Source organism: Polypterus senegalus, chromosome 16, assembly GCF_016835505.1.
Source record: "Polypterus senegalus isolate Bchr_013 chromosome 16, ASM1683550v1, whole genome shotgun sequence".
NCBI classification, from domain to species: Eukaryota; Metazoa; Chordata; class Cladistia; order Polypteriformes; family Polypteridae; genus Polypterus; species Polypterus senegalus.
In genome coordinates this window covers 87,377,948-87,390,843 of record NC_053169.1, presented here as the reverse complement: position 1 = coordinate 87,390,843, position 12,896 = coordinate 87,377,948, and the positions used below count along the sequence as shown (strand labels likewise).

Below are 12,896 nucleotides of genomic sequence, written 5' to 3'. Positions count from 1 at the left end.
CAGAATTCACACCTGGTATATTTATTGCTCAAGCTAAAACCAGAGGTTAAAATTAATATGCAGACTTTTTGTGTAGTAATAGAAAGAACTATTTAATTGTTTACTTGTTTGTTTGTTTCATTGTTTGTTTAAGTAAGCGAGGATTGCATAATCCAAATGCTCATTATTTACCCTTTAATACTGGTATTTACTAAGAGATGCATGCATTACATTTATAGAAAATATCTGTCTGTGTCTGCTTGTATAGAGAACTGACTTAAAACCAGGACTATTTCCAATAATTAGGATTAAATACTGTAAGTAGGATATAAAAGAAAACAATGCATCAGACAATGAAACAAAAACACCACGGTAGTGTAATGCTGCTTGCTCGGTACCAATCCCTGACTTATTATGTGACACTGACAAATTCACTTAATCAATCAGTTTAATATTTGTAGAATGCATACATCAACAAACAGTAACACTGCAATTTGTAAGACACTTAAGTAAATGAAATGTGACATATAAAAAAAAAAAAATCATCGAAAGGTATTGTTTTCGAGTAGACTTACCAATATACAACATCCAATGGCCTGAAGTATTGATTGGCAATGAGCTCCGCAAAAAATGCTTCCGTCTCTCGGCAGGCAGACCCATTTCCAATCACAACAGTATAACAACTGCAAGAAGAATTAGGAAAATGGTTATGCTGGTCAGAGTTGATACCAATCTACCTGGCAATACTGGTTTTGTATAACTTGCACAAACATCTAACATAGAGTGGACCAGATCGAATTATGCAATTTTCATTACAATATATCTTAAGTTTATTACATAGAAAATCACCAGAAAAACCCTGGACCATTGAGCAGTGTGCAAACTAACGACATGAAGAACCGTCCCCGCATAAACCAAAGTCATCCAGACGATCTGGATCTGCATAATTAGATCTGGACCACCCTGTAGATGGTAAAGTTAAGAGATAAATATGATTTAAAATGTTGATGAAAATGTAGGCAGCTGGAAAAAGCATTAAATAAACTGCCATACCTATTTTTGTTATCTCTAAACAATGTTATACTACATATAAATTTAAACTATCCCACTAAAATTAAAAAAGCAGAATAATAAAATCACATTTTTTTTCAATGAGGTTCATTATATTTCCAAACTTTTAAATATTTTTTATAAATTTTCAGTGTAAATATTTTGTAGTTGCTCTTTGTCTCAGCAATTTATACTTTAGCTTGTCAATTTTCACCCACCCAAGGCCCACTTTACCCAATTTATGATCACAGGAGGCTTAAAATATTCCAGCAGCAAAGACGCAAACTACCTTCTATGGGATTCTAGTCCATCCCATGGCATAACCACCCACACTATGAAAATTATAAGGCCACCAAATCATCATAATTAATCTTACATTGCCTCTCTACTGTATTTAATCCTAAACATGTTATTTTTACCATGGTTGGACTGTACTTTCCATATTTTTAAGTAATTATTAATGGTTAAGTAAGTAACTAAGTAATACACTGCTTGGTTATTTATCTTACATATCTTTGATTTTTTAGTTTATTAAGAAGTTTGTAATAATACCACACAATATGGTACATACATATAAATAACTATTTGTATAATACATACATACTGTGGAACTAGCCTCAGACACAGACAGGTAGACATGTTTAATCACCACCACACGTTTATTTACACTAATATTTACAAGTCTTAAGTGCCACACAAAACCCCAAGATACTCCCCAAAAGTCCAGGGCTCACACACTCTGCCTTGCTCTTCAGGCCACCTCCACTCTCTTCTTTAAGCTCTCGTCCTCTCCTCAACCGACTCCAGCCCTGAATGAAGGGAGACGGACCCTTTTATAGTTACCTGAATGTGCTGCAGGTGCTTCCCGGCCATCTTCCACCAGCACTCCCCAATGTGGCGGAAGTGCCGGCTGTGCACCCAGAAGCACTCCGGGTGCCCCCGGTCCTCTTCACCCCGGGTGTGGCGGAAGTCCTGAGGTCCAGAGCTCCAAAGGCAGCAGGGCACCCCCTGGTGGAGACCACTGGCCCCTACAGGGTTGAGCTTTTAAGCTCTCTACCCGTGGTCCCCAAAGCAACCAGGACGGTCGCCCCTTGTGGTCTGGAGGAGGTGCAAGCCCTCCTCCGGTCCTCTTGGGCATCCCGGCTGTGTAGCAGCCCCAGCCATTCGCCCCCATCCATCCATCCATACATACATACACTGTATACTCCAAGATATATAATTGTAATTTTACAGAAACACTGAGAAACATAATAGAGGCACCTGTTACGACCATCAAACCCCATGTTCATGTAATAAAGAGATACTTTACCTATGTAATTTCAATAGGTGCCTTATCTTTTCAGCTTCTCGATCTTTTCCATGTTTATGTAAATACACAACATCAGTATGGAGAATCTGGCCTGAAAAATAAGACAGAGAAGGATCAATTAATTGTAACGAATAGTGAGGCAAAGCTGCACTGAGGGTTCAATTGGGAACTAAAGTTTTGGCAAATTATCTGGGTGTCTATGCCAATTCAGGTTTTATTTTTTTTATTGTAATACAATTGAAATTAATTAGACCTTACCTATTTTGTCATTGTTTACAAGAAACTAAAAGATATTTTCCCCAACAGTTAAGTGCACTACACTATGCTTAAACAAATACAATGACTTAAAGACAGAAAATTATCACGCCTGGTGTGGAGGATGGCCGGCTGTTTATCCCGGCCAATACCCCCAAGCCACCAGGTGGAGCCCTCCTTGCACCATGGAGGTCCCCAGAAGACCAGCAGGGCATCATGGACAATGGAGTTTTTATGCACTGCCCTGCTGGATGCCATGGGGGCCACGAGAGGGAGCTGCAGGGAGGACTGAAGAGTTCTTTGTGCCCTATGACCCGGAAGTTCGTCATAGGAAGAGCGACGGGCTTCCGGGGTGAGAATAGCATTGTTTACCCTGACCCGGAAGGAATAAGGACTTATGGACTGTTGGATTGGGAACACTTCCGGGTCAGGGAATATAAAAGGACTTTGGGAACTCCCAGGCAATGAGCTGAGTTGGGTGGCAGGGTGGCTAAGCGTCTGGGAGAGTGGAGGATTATTATTATTATTATTGTTATTGGAGTATTTGGGAGTGGAGGGTGCTTTGTGCACATTATTGATATAATAAATATCATTATTGGACTTTTACCTAGTGTCTGACGTGGTGTCTGAGGGTGCAAGGGTGCGAGCAAGCACTTAATCTGTTACACTGGTTATTGGACTGAACTGATAATTCTGTTGGTTTATTCACTGCTAGACCTGTTCTGTGCCAATCACAATGTGTGATCAAAAAAGGATGACCACCAACTTGATTTACACTTAAATTATGAAGTTATTACAGTGAACTCTATTACAGAAAAGAAAACCCTTGACCTTGAAAGTATTCTGTTTTCTAGCGGCCTAAAAATTTGTATGAAAAGTAAACGCTTAAATATTTCATTGGTTTCTTGCTGTCTGTAAACCTCACAGCAGATGGTGTAGGATACTCCAGTAAAAACAAGACATTATCAAAGGGGAGAGATTTTCCTACATCATTTTTACCCCGGTTTTGCATAACAGGAAGACATCTTTGTTAACTTCTTGCAAAAGCGGCGCATGTAGTGGAGAGTGGGTGTTCTATTACATTCTAACACAATGTGGCATGTGGCGGTTCAACTCTGGAGATGGAAAAAGAAAGGAAATACCATCAAGCTTGCCCAACATCCCCACAGCAAAGAAAATGAAGAGCTGGCTAGGAAAGACGACACATGCTCAGTCCACATAGGCCTCAGCCTGCTGTAGATAAATTTGAATGGTTTAATGAAATCAAGTAGCACATAGTTTACATGTCCTAAAACGGAGTGTGTGTGTGTGTTTTAGTGATTTCATTTATATAAAAGTATGTGTAATAAAGAAAATGCATTCCATAATAATAATCATGCACAGTAGAATACTTTTATGATTTTTGTTTTAATATTTGTATTCTGCATTGTTATACTGTGTACAGGGTGGTTCAGATCTAATTATGCAGATCCAGATCGTCTGGATGACTTTGATTTATGCACGGATTATTCCAGTTCAGTGCAAAGACGATTCTTCATGTTGTCAGTTCGCACACTTCTTGATGGCCTTGGATTTCTGGGGTGATTTTCTATGTAATAAACTTAATAAGTTATCGTAATGAAAATTGCATAATTAGATCTGGACCACCCTATATACTGTGTGACATGAAGATACAACATTGTCTTTTTTTGCTTGCCATAACTTAAAACTATCGATTTTTGAAGGGGTTGGTTCAAAATGTCATTGCATTATCAATGTATACACTTTCTACAGAATGCTCACATATGCATTTTAAACAACAAAGTAACTAAAAATAATGCAGAGATGTATAAAATTCTGAACATAAAGTAGTATAAATTAATGACAATTATTAAGATGCTGTCAAGAAACAAATATTTTATAAGTGTCTTGTATCATTATTGTAAACAATAAAAAAGTTATTATTTTTTGACTAACCCAGCATTTAACAATTTCACATTAACTATATTTTATGTGGTTTCCCCTAGAAAACTACTAAATGGAGATTCTCCTGAATTATGCACACAATACAGTGTAAATATTTCATTGGTGTTCTACTAAATGAAATTAATAATCGTAATTACAATATCAAGAGCAATAATTATCAATTATGAATTTCAAGGTAATAATACACCCCTCGTTAGCAGGCAAGGTAATGGAATATGTTTTTTTTCCGACAATTGATATTTCTTCATTAGAATATCTTTTTTAAAAAATTGTCTACCGATAACCATTTTTGTAGAAAATTGAAAAGTAAATTCATTTACTGAAATTAAATTAATTTCAATAGTGTAGTGTGACAAGTGGGCGGCACGGTGGCGCAGTGGTAGCGCTGCTGCCTCGCAGTTAGGAGACCTGTGTTCGCTTCCCAGGTCCTCCCTGCGTGGAGTTTGCATGTTCTCCCCGTGTCTGCGTGGGTTTCCTCCGGGCACTCCGGTTTCCTCCCACAATCCAAAGACATGCAGGTTAGGTGAATTGGCGATTCTAAATTGGCCCTAGCGTGTGCTGGGTGTGTGTGTGGGTGTGTTTGTGTGTGTCCTGCGGTGGGTTGGCACCCTGCCCAGGATTGGTTCCTGCCTTGTGCCCTGTGTTGGCTGGGATTGGCACCAGCAGACCCCTGTGACCCTGTGTTCGGATTCAGCGGGTTAGAAAATGGATGGATGGATGGAGTGTGACAAGTGTGAAAGTTTTCTTTAGTTGAGTGAAATGCATATCGTGCTTTGATAACCTCTACTGAGGTAGTATTCTGTCAATGCAGACGTAAATTTTCCTTTGGTTTGTCTTTATATAATTTTTCTTCATTTTTACAGCGATGTTTTCAAAGGCAACATTAAAGTCTAATTAGGGTTGCTTGCTTTTGTTCAACATGGAACCAAATGAGCTGTGATTGATAACACTTTGAATACTTATGTTTTGATTCTCAATCTTGTTTCATTCTTTACTGCATTGTCTATACTGTACACATTTTTAAACATTTTTGTCTTAAAATTCATGTGTAATATATGTTTATTTCCTGTTCAGTTTTTCTTATTTTGCACAATATTTTGTATTTACTTCAGATGATTAAAATGATCCTTAAGAAGAGAACTACCCACTACTGACCACAGAAATTTGACCAACCTAAACTGGATTCGGTCTTAAAGATATATACACCTAGATTAATTGCATGATATATACTGAAGCCGTGATCATTTTAAATTATATTGCGATATAGATTTTTGGCCATACCACTCACTGCTACACAACCTTTTAATCTGTTCAGATTCTTATCATTAAAAGTACACCCAAAGCTTCAACTAAAAGGCTGTAGAATGATATCCCTCTTAACATACACTATATAAGTTAAAGATGGATAAACTTCATGTATGATAAGCAATAAAAAAAATAATACTCAGCAAATATTGAGGGTGGAATGCGGATTAGTGCTTCAGCCTCAAAACTTCAGTGTTCTAAATTCAAATTCTGACACACACACTGCTTAAGTGGAATTTGCATGATGGGAGAATGAGTGTGTGTTGTGTAATGGACTAGAGCCCCATCCAAAAATTGGTTTCTAGTTTGTACCAAATTCAGGCTTTGGTTCCTATGCAACCCTGAAAATACAACCCCTAGGCCATTACTTTGATGCAATCCTAATTCTTATCATTAATGATTGGGAAGTGGTGTGATGCAATGGTGTGGCACCGAAGGGAGACTGTTTTGGAGATACTCATTATTTGCTTTAGAACCATTTTGGTACTGAGGTCTGAAAGGTGAAATCAATACCAAAGTCAAAATTTTAGCACCGATCCAATACTACACCACATATAAGAAACCTCACTTCAGTGGGCAATTCTAAAAATTACATGCAGGTTGAGATTATGGTAATCAGCACATGCATATGATACAAACATCATTTCATGTCATAGATATGTCAGATCTGCATAATTTGAACTTACTTTTACTGTAATGACTTGTGTGAAATTAGCACTGAAAACATTTCACAAAATAAAAATTATAGCTAATTAGGCTCTGGAGAATGAAAACATAAAGCACTTGCATTTTTTCCACTTTCAAGGTGTTATTTTGGATTTGTTGTGCATTTTTGTAAACTCTACCCCTCCCCACCATCCTCCCAGGGGAAGTATAGACTTCCTTTTACTGAATACTAAAAATGAAGCAACCTGTAACTTACAGTACAATGCACTCTAAGAGAAACCTAGTAGTTTTTAATTTCCTGAGTTTGCAGCATGAAAAATTAATTTGACTCTCCTTCCCACACACAATACAATGAAATCACATAGAATCCTAGCAAAATACTACGTACTTGTAGGAGAAATGATTGCCAACTTGCAGCCATGTTTATAGCCTGGGTCCACTCCCATGATACATCGACCCCTGACAGGACTTGTGAGGAGCAGTTGCCGGAGGTTTCGGACAAACATTGCAATAGATTCTTTCTCGGCACTTGAAGTCAAATTAGACCTTGATATGTGGCAGAAAGTAGAAAACAAAAAGTCACAATAAAATACAGGATCTTAAGTACATCACAGCTATGCTAAACAATCTAATAAGAAAGTAGTATACTTGATCTTTAAAACATTTTGCTTTTAGACTTCTCGGTTCTATTTTAATTTAAAAATTAAGCCAGCTCCAGAATTTAAAAAAATATGCAAAGTGTGACAGGGGCTTGGCGTCCTTACCCAGCTGGGACGCCCCTGCACACTACATTCAGGGGGAGCAGCCATGGACATTGCAATACCTCCCCCGGAACGCTAGTTGGCCGCCTCCCTGGGGTGGAACAGTGCCTAGGGTTCTCGCAGGGCATCCTGGGAATTGGAGTTGGGTGCAGCCCTGTTGGGTCCCGCAGGTACCGCCAGGGGGCGCTGTATTTGGGATTCCTGAGCCTGTGTGGGCAACCAATTCGTCACACCCGGAAGTGCAGCCGGAAATCGGGGATCAAGTACCTGGAGCACTTCCAGGTGAGCTATAAAGGGAGCCAGCGACCACCACTCAGGGGCCAGAGTCGGGTGGGAGGAGGACGAAGCTTGGTGAGGAGTGGTGGAGAAAGAAGAAGAGACATTTGTGGTTATTGTGTGCTTGGGGCTGTGTTGCGTCTGTGGGTATGGGGAAGACGTAGCCCATAGACGAAGAAAATAAAAGTGTCTCCCGTGTCACATCTGTGTCGGGTCGGGCACTATATAGCGTCTTTCTTACAATAGAAGTGTCATTTATTTTAAACTAGGTAAAAAGATGCACTTTATTATTAAATACAATCATCTATACTAATAAAAGGCAAAGCCCTCACTGACTCACTGATCACTAATTCTCCAACTTCCCGTGTAGGTAGATGGCTGAAATTTGGCAGGCTCATTCCTTACAGGTTACTTACAAAAGCTAAGCTGGTTTCATTTCAAAATTCTACACGTAACGGTCATAACGGTCAACAACGTCCGCCATGTTAAACTTTCTTATTTATTGTCCCATCTTCACGAAATTTGGTAAGCGGTTTCCCTGTGCTAACCGAAACTGACGTACGTACTTATTTCGGTGGTATGACGCCACTGTCAGCCGCCATATTGAACTTTCCAATGGTCTTTGTTACCTATGAGCCCATCTTCAAGAAATTTGGTACACGGGTTCCCAACGCTAACTGAATCCTACTTACATACATATACACGTCCATAGTCTGCAGCTCGGTCGCCGTGTGAGGAGACGTTGGGTCCCCCATCCCAACGCCTCCCACATTGTTGGCTGCCTGCCTATATAAGGCCGTCCATCGCTCCGGTCTCTTCATTCCCTTCCTTGCTTCGCCACGGTATTCACATCTCCCTGCTGATAACTGCAGCCTTTTTATTTAATCCACGGCTTCTCCGCTGTTTTATTGTTCATTTACTACAACTATAGTTATTGTTTAGGTATTTTAGACTTACTTTACATTGTTCAGGTACCCATTTCCTTTATCGTTCCAACCGTACCCCCATTAACATGTCTATCGAGGTGATCACCATCGATCAAAGAACTGTCACTTACCGAGTGGTTTCCATGCCCGGAGATGGCACCTGCCTTTTTCATTCTCTTTGTTACATACTGCACAGCCATATCAGGCTCACTCTTGAAATCCGGAGGAACATTGTGTCTTATGTATTGAATGACTGGGACAGGTTCAAGGTGTGGACTGATGACGGTACAGGAGATAATTAGACTACACAGGAGCACTAGAAGAGTGAAATGCTTAAGCCCTTCACCTATGGTTCTGCATGTGAGTTGATGGCTGCCGCTGAATTGTTCGGTTGTCGCTTTTAAGTGTACCGAAATGGCCAAATATTTTACACCTTTGGACAACCGCCAATGCCTCTTAAACATCTTAGATTCACAGGCGACGACTTTGAGTAGTGAACACTTTGATGTTTATGAATGTTTAAACTCTCAAAAGCTGTATGCGAAGTTATCGATGAAACCAGTTGTATGCTTACAACGCTTGACAGATGCCGAATGTCACTTCAGCACAACAAGTCCTGCAAATACTGTCGTAATTGAAACAAACCATGAAACTGAAACCGATTAAAGAGTAAGCTCAGTGCACAGCTTGGTCATATTACAACTGGAGGGCCGAACTGACAATGTGGCATACAAAGAGATCCTTAACAAATAATTACTGGCATATTTTCCCTCAGTTTAGAAAGGTTTACTTTTCTTCTTAATAAAAAGGCAGTACTTCGCTGCTGCGAAGCGCGGGTATTTTGCTAGTCTCCAATAACATTCAAAAATTAAACAGATTCAAAATATACACAAATTAAGTCAATAGATATTAGATAGATATTTTCATTTTTGGCTTCAACTCAAAACAAAAGAAAAATGTTTCTAAAACATTAGCAGAATATTTTAATTAGGCAAAAATGTAGCAAAAGAAGCACAGGTTGCATTGCATTTTTCAGTATAAAATAAATAAATAAAGAAGGTAGCAGACACAGTCGTACCTGTAACCAAGTGTTCAAACTAGCACTAAGCGATCCAAGCACTCCAACACACACCTTTTCAAATCGCCTGAACTTAATCAATTAAACAAATGTCACTTTAATCTTCATTTTTGTAATATTAACTTATTTTTACTCTGCTTTAACTTTTTTGTCTGAAAAATATTCTAACAAAGTCTGACTCACAGTCCAGAATTCACAAATTAATATGTGTTTAACAAAATACCCATGGCTATGTTGGACTCAATGTGAAATGATCCATTACACAACAGCACGGAGACCCCTGCCGTCCCAAGAGTTAAACATCTAGGCAAACAAGCTTTATCGCAGTTTAACAAGAGGAGTTTAGCCTCTTGTTTTCATAATACAAGGATTTCAATGTATTTTCTAGGCCAAAGCAATTGCTATTTAAGATATAAACTACACAGGCACAATTCACTTGAACAGACAGCACTGGCTTGCCAATACAACTGGTTGACTTCTCCCTGTGCCATAATTTGACAAAAAACAGATTTGGACAAATGACAGTCTCACTTATCATATGAGGCTTTTTAGCTTTGACAATCAAATACTCCACTGTAAATGAGGCAGGCAGTACACTGGATGTCACTTTTTTTTACTATTGTTCATTTTTGATTAACCAACTTACATTCTTTTCAGCAGACAGCTTCTATCATTGTATATGTAAATTAGGTCAATGATACACCATTACCTGGCTGTAAGGCTCCTTGTGGCATTTTTTTTTTTTTGCAATTGAATTAAGTTCAAGTTGTCACAGCCCAGTTAAAATACATGTGCAATTAAAAGGTTAGTTCAGGGGTCCTCAATCCCAGTCCTGGAGAGCCGCAGTGGCTGCAGGTTTTTATTCTGACCTGGTTGCTTAATTAGAAAGCAATTCTTGCCAATAAAGCACTAACAAGCTATGAAATTAAATTAACTCTGCTATGTCAGGTCATTCTCATATCCTAGATTTTCTTTCCCTTTCTATCATGCAAATGATTTGAAGGCTAAAATGGACGAGTAATTCTCAGTCCTTCACTTTTTTCTCTTCATTTTTCTTCCAAGTATTTAATTAAACCCAATAGTGCAGATAAATACACACAGGTGTAAATGTCAATAAGCTAAATGGAGAAATGCTGCTCTCTCTCGTCATTTGCATGTTATTGATAATAAGGAGCAATTAAAAGAGCTGTTTGAGACAAAATGAAGCAATAAGGGCTCAAAATCACTAAAGTGAAGCAGAAGTGTTACTTTAGCAATAAGTGCTTTTTATTAAGCCAACTGGGTTGGAGCAAAAACCTGCAGCCACCGCGGCTCTCCAGGACCGTGATTGAGGACCCCTGGGTTAGTTTAAGTATTCACCTACTTGTTTCTGTTGTTTTATTCTAAAATATACAATGTGTTCTGTTTAAGTCTTTGTCTCTTGGGAATTCCTGGATTTTTAGTACTAACTTGTGAGGGTGGCGTGGGGACCCCTTTTCAAAAGCTGTCATGAAATGTACTTCAAAGTCAAATGACAATGAGCCAAGTTTTCCCCCTATGAAATCTAATTATAAAAAGTAAACGTAAAAGATTAATAAAAAATACTTGCCTATATGTTCTGCACAGCAAAGGATAAATCAGCCTTTTGTAGGAATCCTCAACAGCATCCTTCAATATCTTGAAAAGCTCTTCTCTGGCATAGCCTTTGGGTCTCCACCTGAGATTTATAGGAGTACAACTAATGCCTTTTTGCACAGTGAAATATGCAAAAGTAAAAACATGAATAGATTTTTCCTGCTGAAGCAGAGCATATTCCGAGAACCATGAGTAAACTTTATAGTATTTTAAAATGAGTTTACGGTATGCAAACATTTACTTGACTGTATTGAAAAACAGTCAAAAAACAAATTGCCATTATTAAATATGAAGTCTGATGTATTATTTATTGGCTATAATAAGGGATACAAAAATAGATGAGCCTTTGCTTTGGGGGGGAAAAAAATGACCTTGCTTATATAAAAAGAAATAAACACTTGTAACAAGAAGAAACAAGCATTTTTATGAGAAGATGCTTTCTTGTTTAAAGTGCAGGATATATTTATGTGGCTGCTACACTGAGAAAGGATCACATCAAACAGTAACACACCCACATAATTAATATAAAACCTGATCGATCGATAGATAGACACTTTATTAATCCCAAGGGGAAACATCACTTGTCCAGGGAACGAGTCCACATAAAAGAAAGTGAGAGGAGTGATCAGTAAAATAGAGGAAAAGATAGAAAAATAAAGTCGTACACGGAGCTGCTGGAAAGGCTTCCACTCGCGGTGCCCCCTGAGAATGTTCAACCAATTTTTAGGATTATCATCATTGCATAAATGCACACAGTAACAGCATAATTTCTTTGTCCAGCTCCACCATACAAGGATAGTGATAAAAGAAATTTAAATACTCTAGTGAATCTGATAATTAAATAGAAAAGCAGCACATTATTACGCCCAAATTTTAAAACTTTCATATGGTCAATTTTAACTTTTTTTATTAATATATTACTACCAGAAAGGAAAAAAAAAAACCTTTGAGAGCCGGAAACTAAAAAAATTATTGTAAGGAATTAGCATTTGACAACTACTAAACAATGGCTGGTATATCAAACAAGCAGTATCAGAAACAGAAAGGTGAAGGTCTGCATTTTTGACATCACATTGCAAAAGCATAGCATCATTTGCGCAAAAATTAAAACGAAAGTGTTTTTTGACGTTTAGAAATACCCTTATATTTTCCAATCAGATGCAAAGAAATGTTTAACATATCTGTAATTCAAAATGAGAACAACCACTTTTCTTCAAGGGCAGCACGGTGGCGCAGTGGTAGCGCTGCTGTCTCGCACTAAGGAGACCTGGGTTCATTTCCCGGGTCCTCCCGGTGTGGAGTTTGCATGTTCTCCCCTTGTCTGCGTGGGTTTCCTCTCTCAGTCCAAAGACATGCAGGTTAGGTGCATTGGCGATCAAAAATTGGCCTTAGAGTGTGCTTGGTGTGTTGGTGTGTGTGCCCTTCGGTGGGATGGCACCCTGCCCGGGATTTGTTCCTGTCTTGCGCTGGCTGGGATTGGCTGGACCCTCGTGACCCTGTGTTAGGATAGAGCGGGTTGGAAAATGCCTGACTGACTTTTCTTCAACATTATATTGGTGTGACGGATGGCCAGGGCCATTACCCGGGTGGGATGCCAGCTGAGTGGAAGGACCAAGGGAATGACCACTTTGGAGTCACTATCTTCCCTAAGACACTAGAAGACAGTCACCCTGGGTTGCTACAGCACCCGGATCCCCACAGGGCATATTGGG

The 12,896-nt window shown here is 38.9% G+C and overlaps 1 protein-coding gene across 1 annotated transcript in view; it reads right to left on the bottom strand.

Moving 5' to 3' along the window:
* The window catches only part of srbd1 (S1 RNA binding domain 1), a 389,487-nt gene that overhangs the window by 294,495 nt on the left and 82,096 nt on the right, over positions 1–12,896 (bottom strand). The window contains exons 11-14 of the mRNA XM_039738094.1: positions 11,159–11,266; positions 6,918–7,075; positions 2,339–2,429; positions 555–662 (exon numbers count right to left, since the gene is read on the bottom strand). Of these exons, the coding sequence (XP_039594028.1) occupies positions 555–662; positions 2,339–2,429; positions 6,918–7,075; positions 11,159–11,266 (465 nt within the window). The remainder of the gene's footprint in view (positions 1–554; positions 663–2,338; positions 2,430–6,917; positions 7,076–11,158; positions 11,267–12,896) is intronic.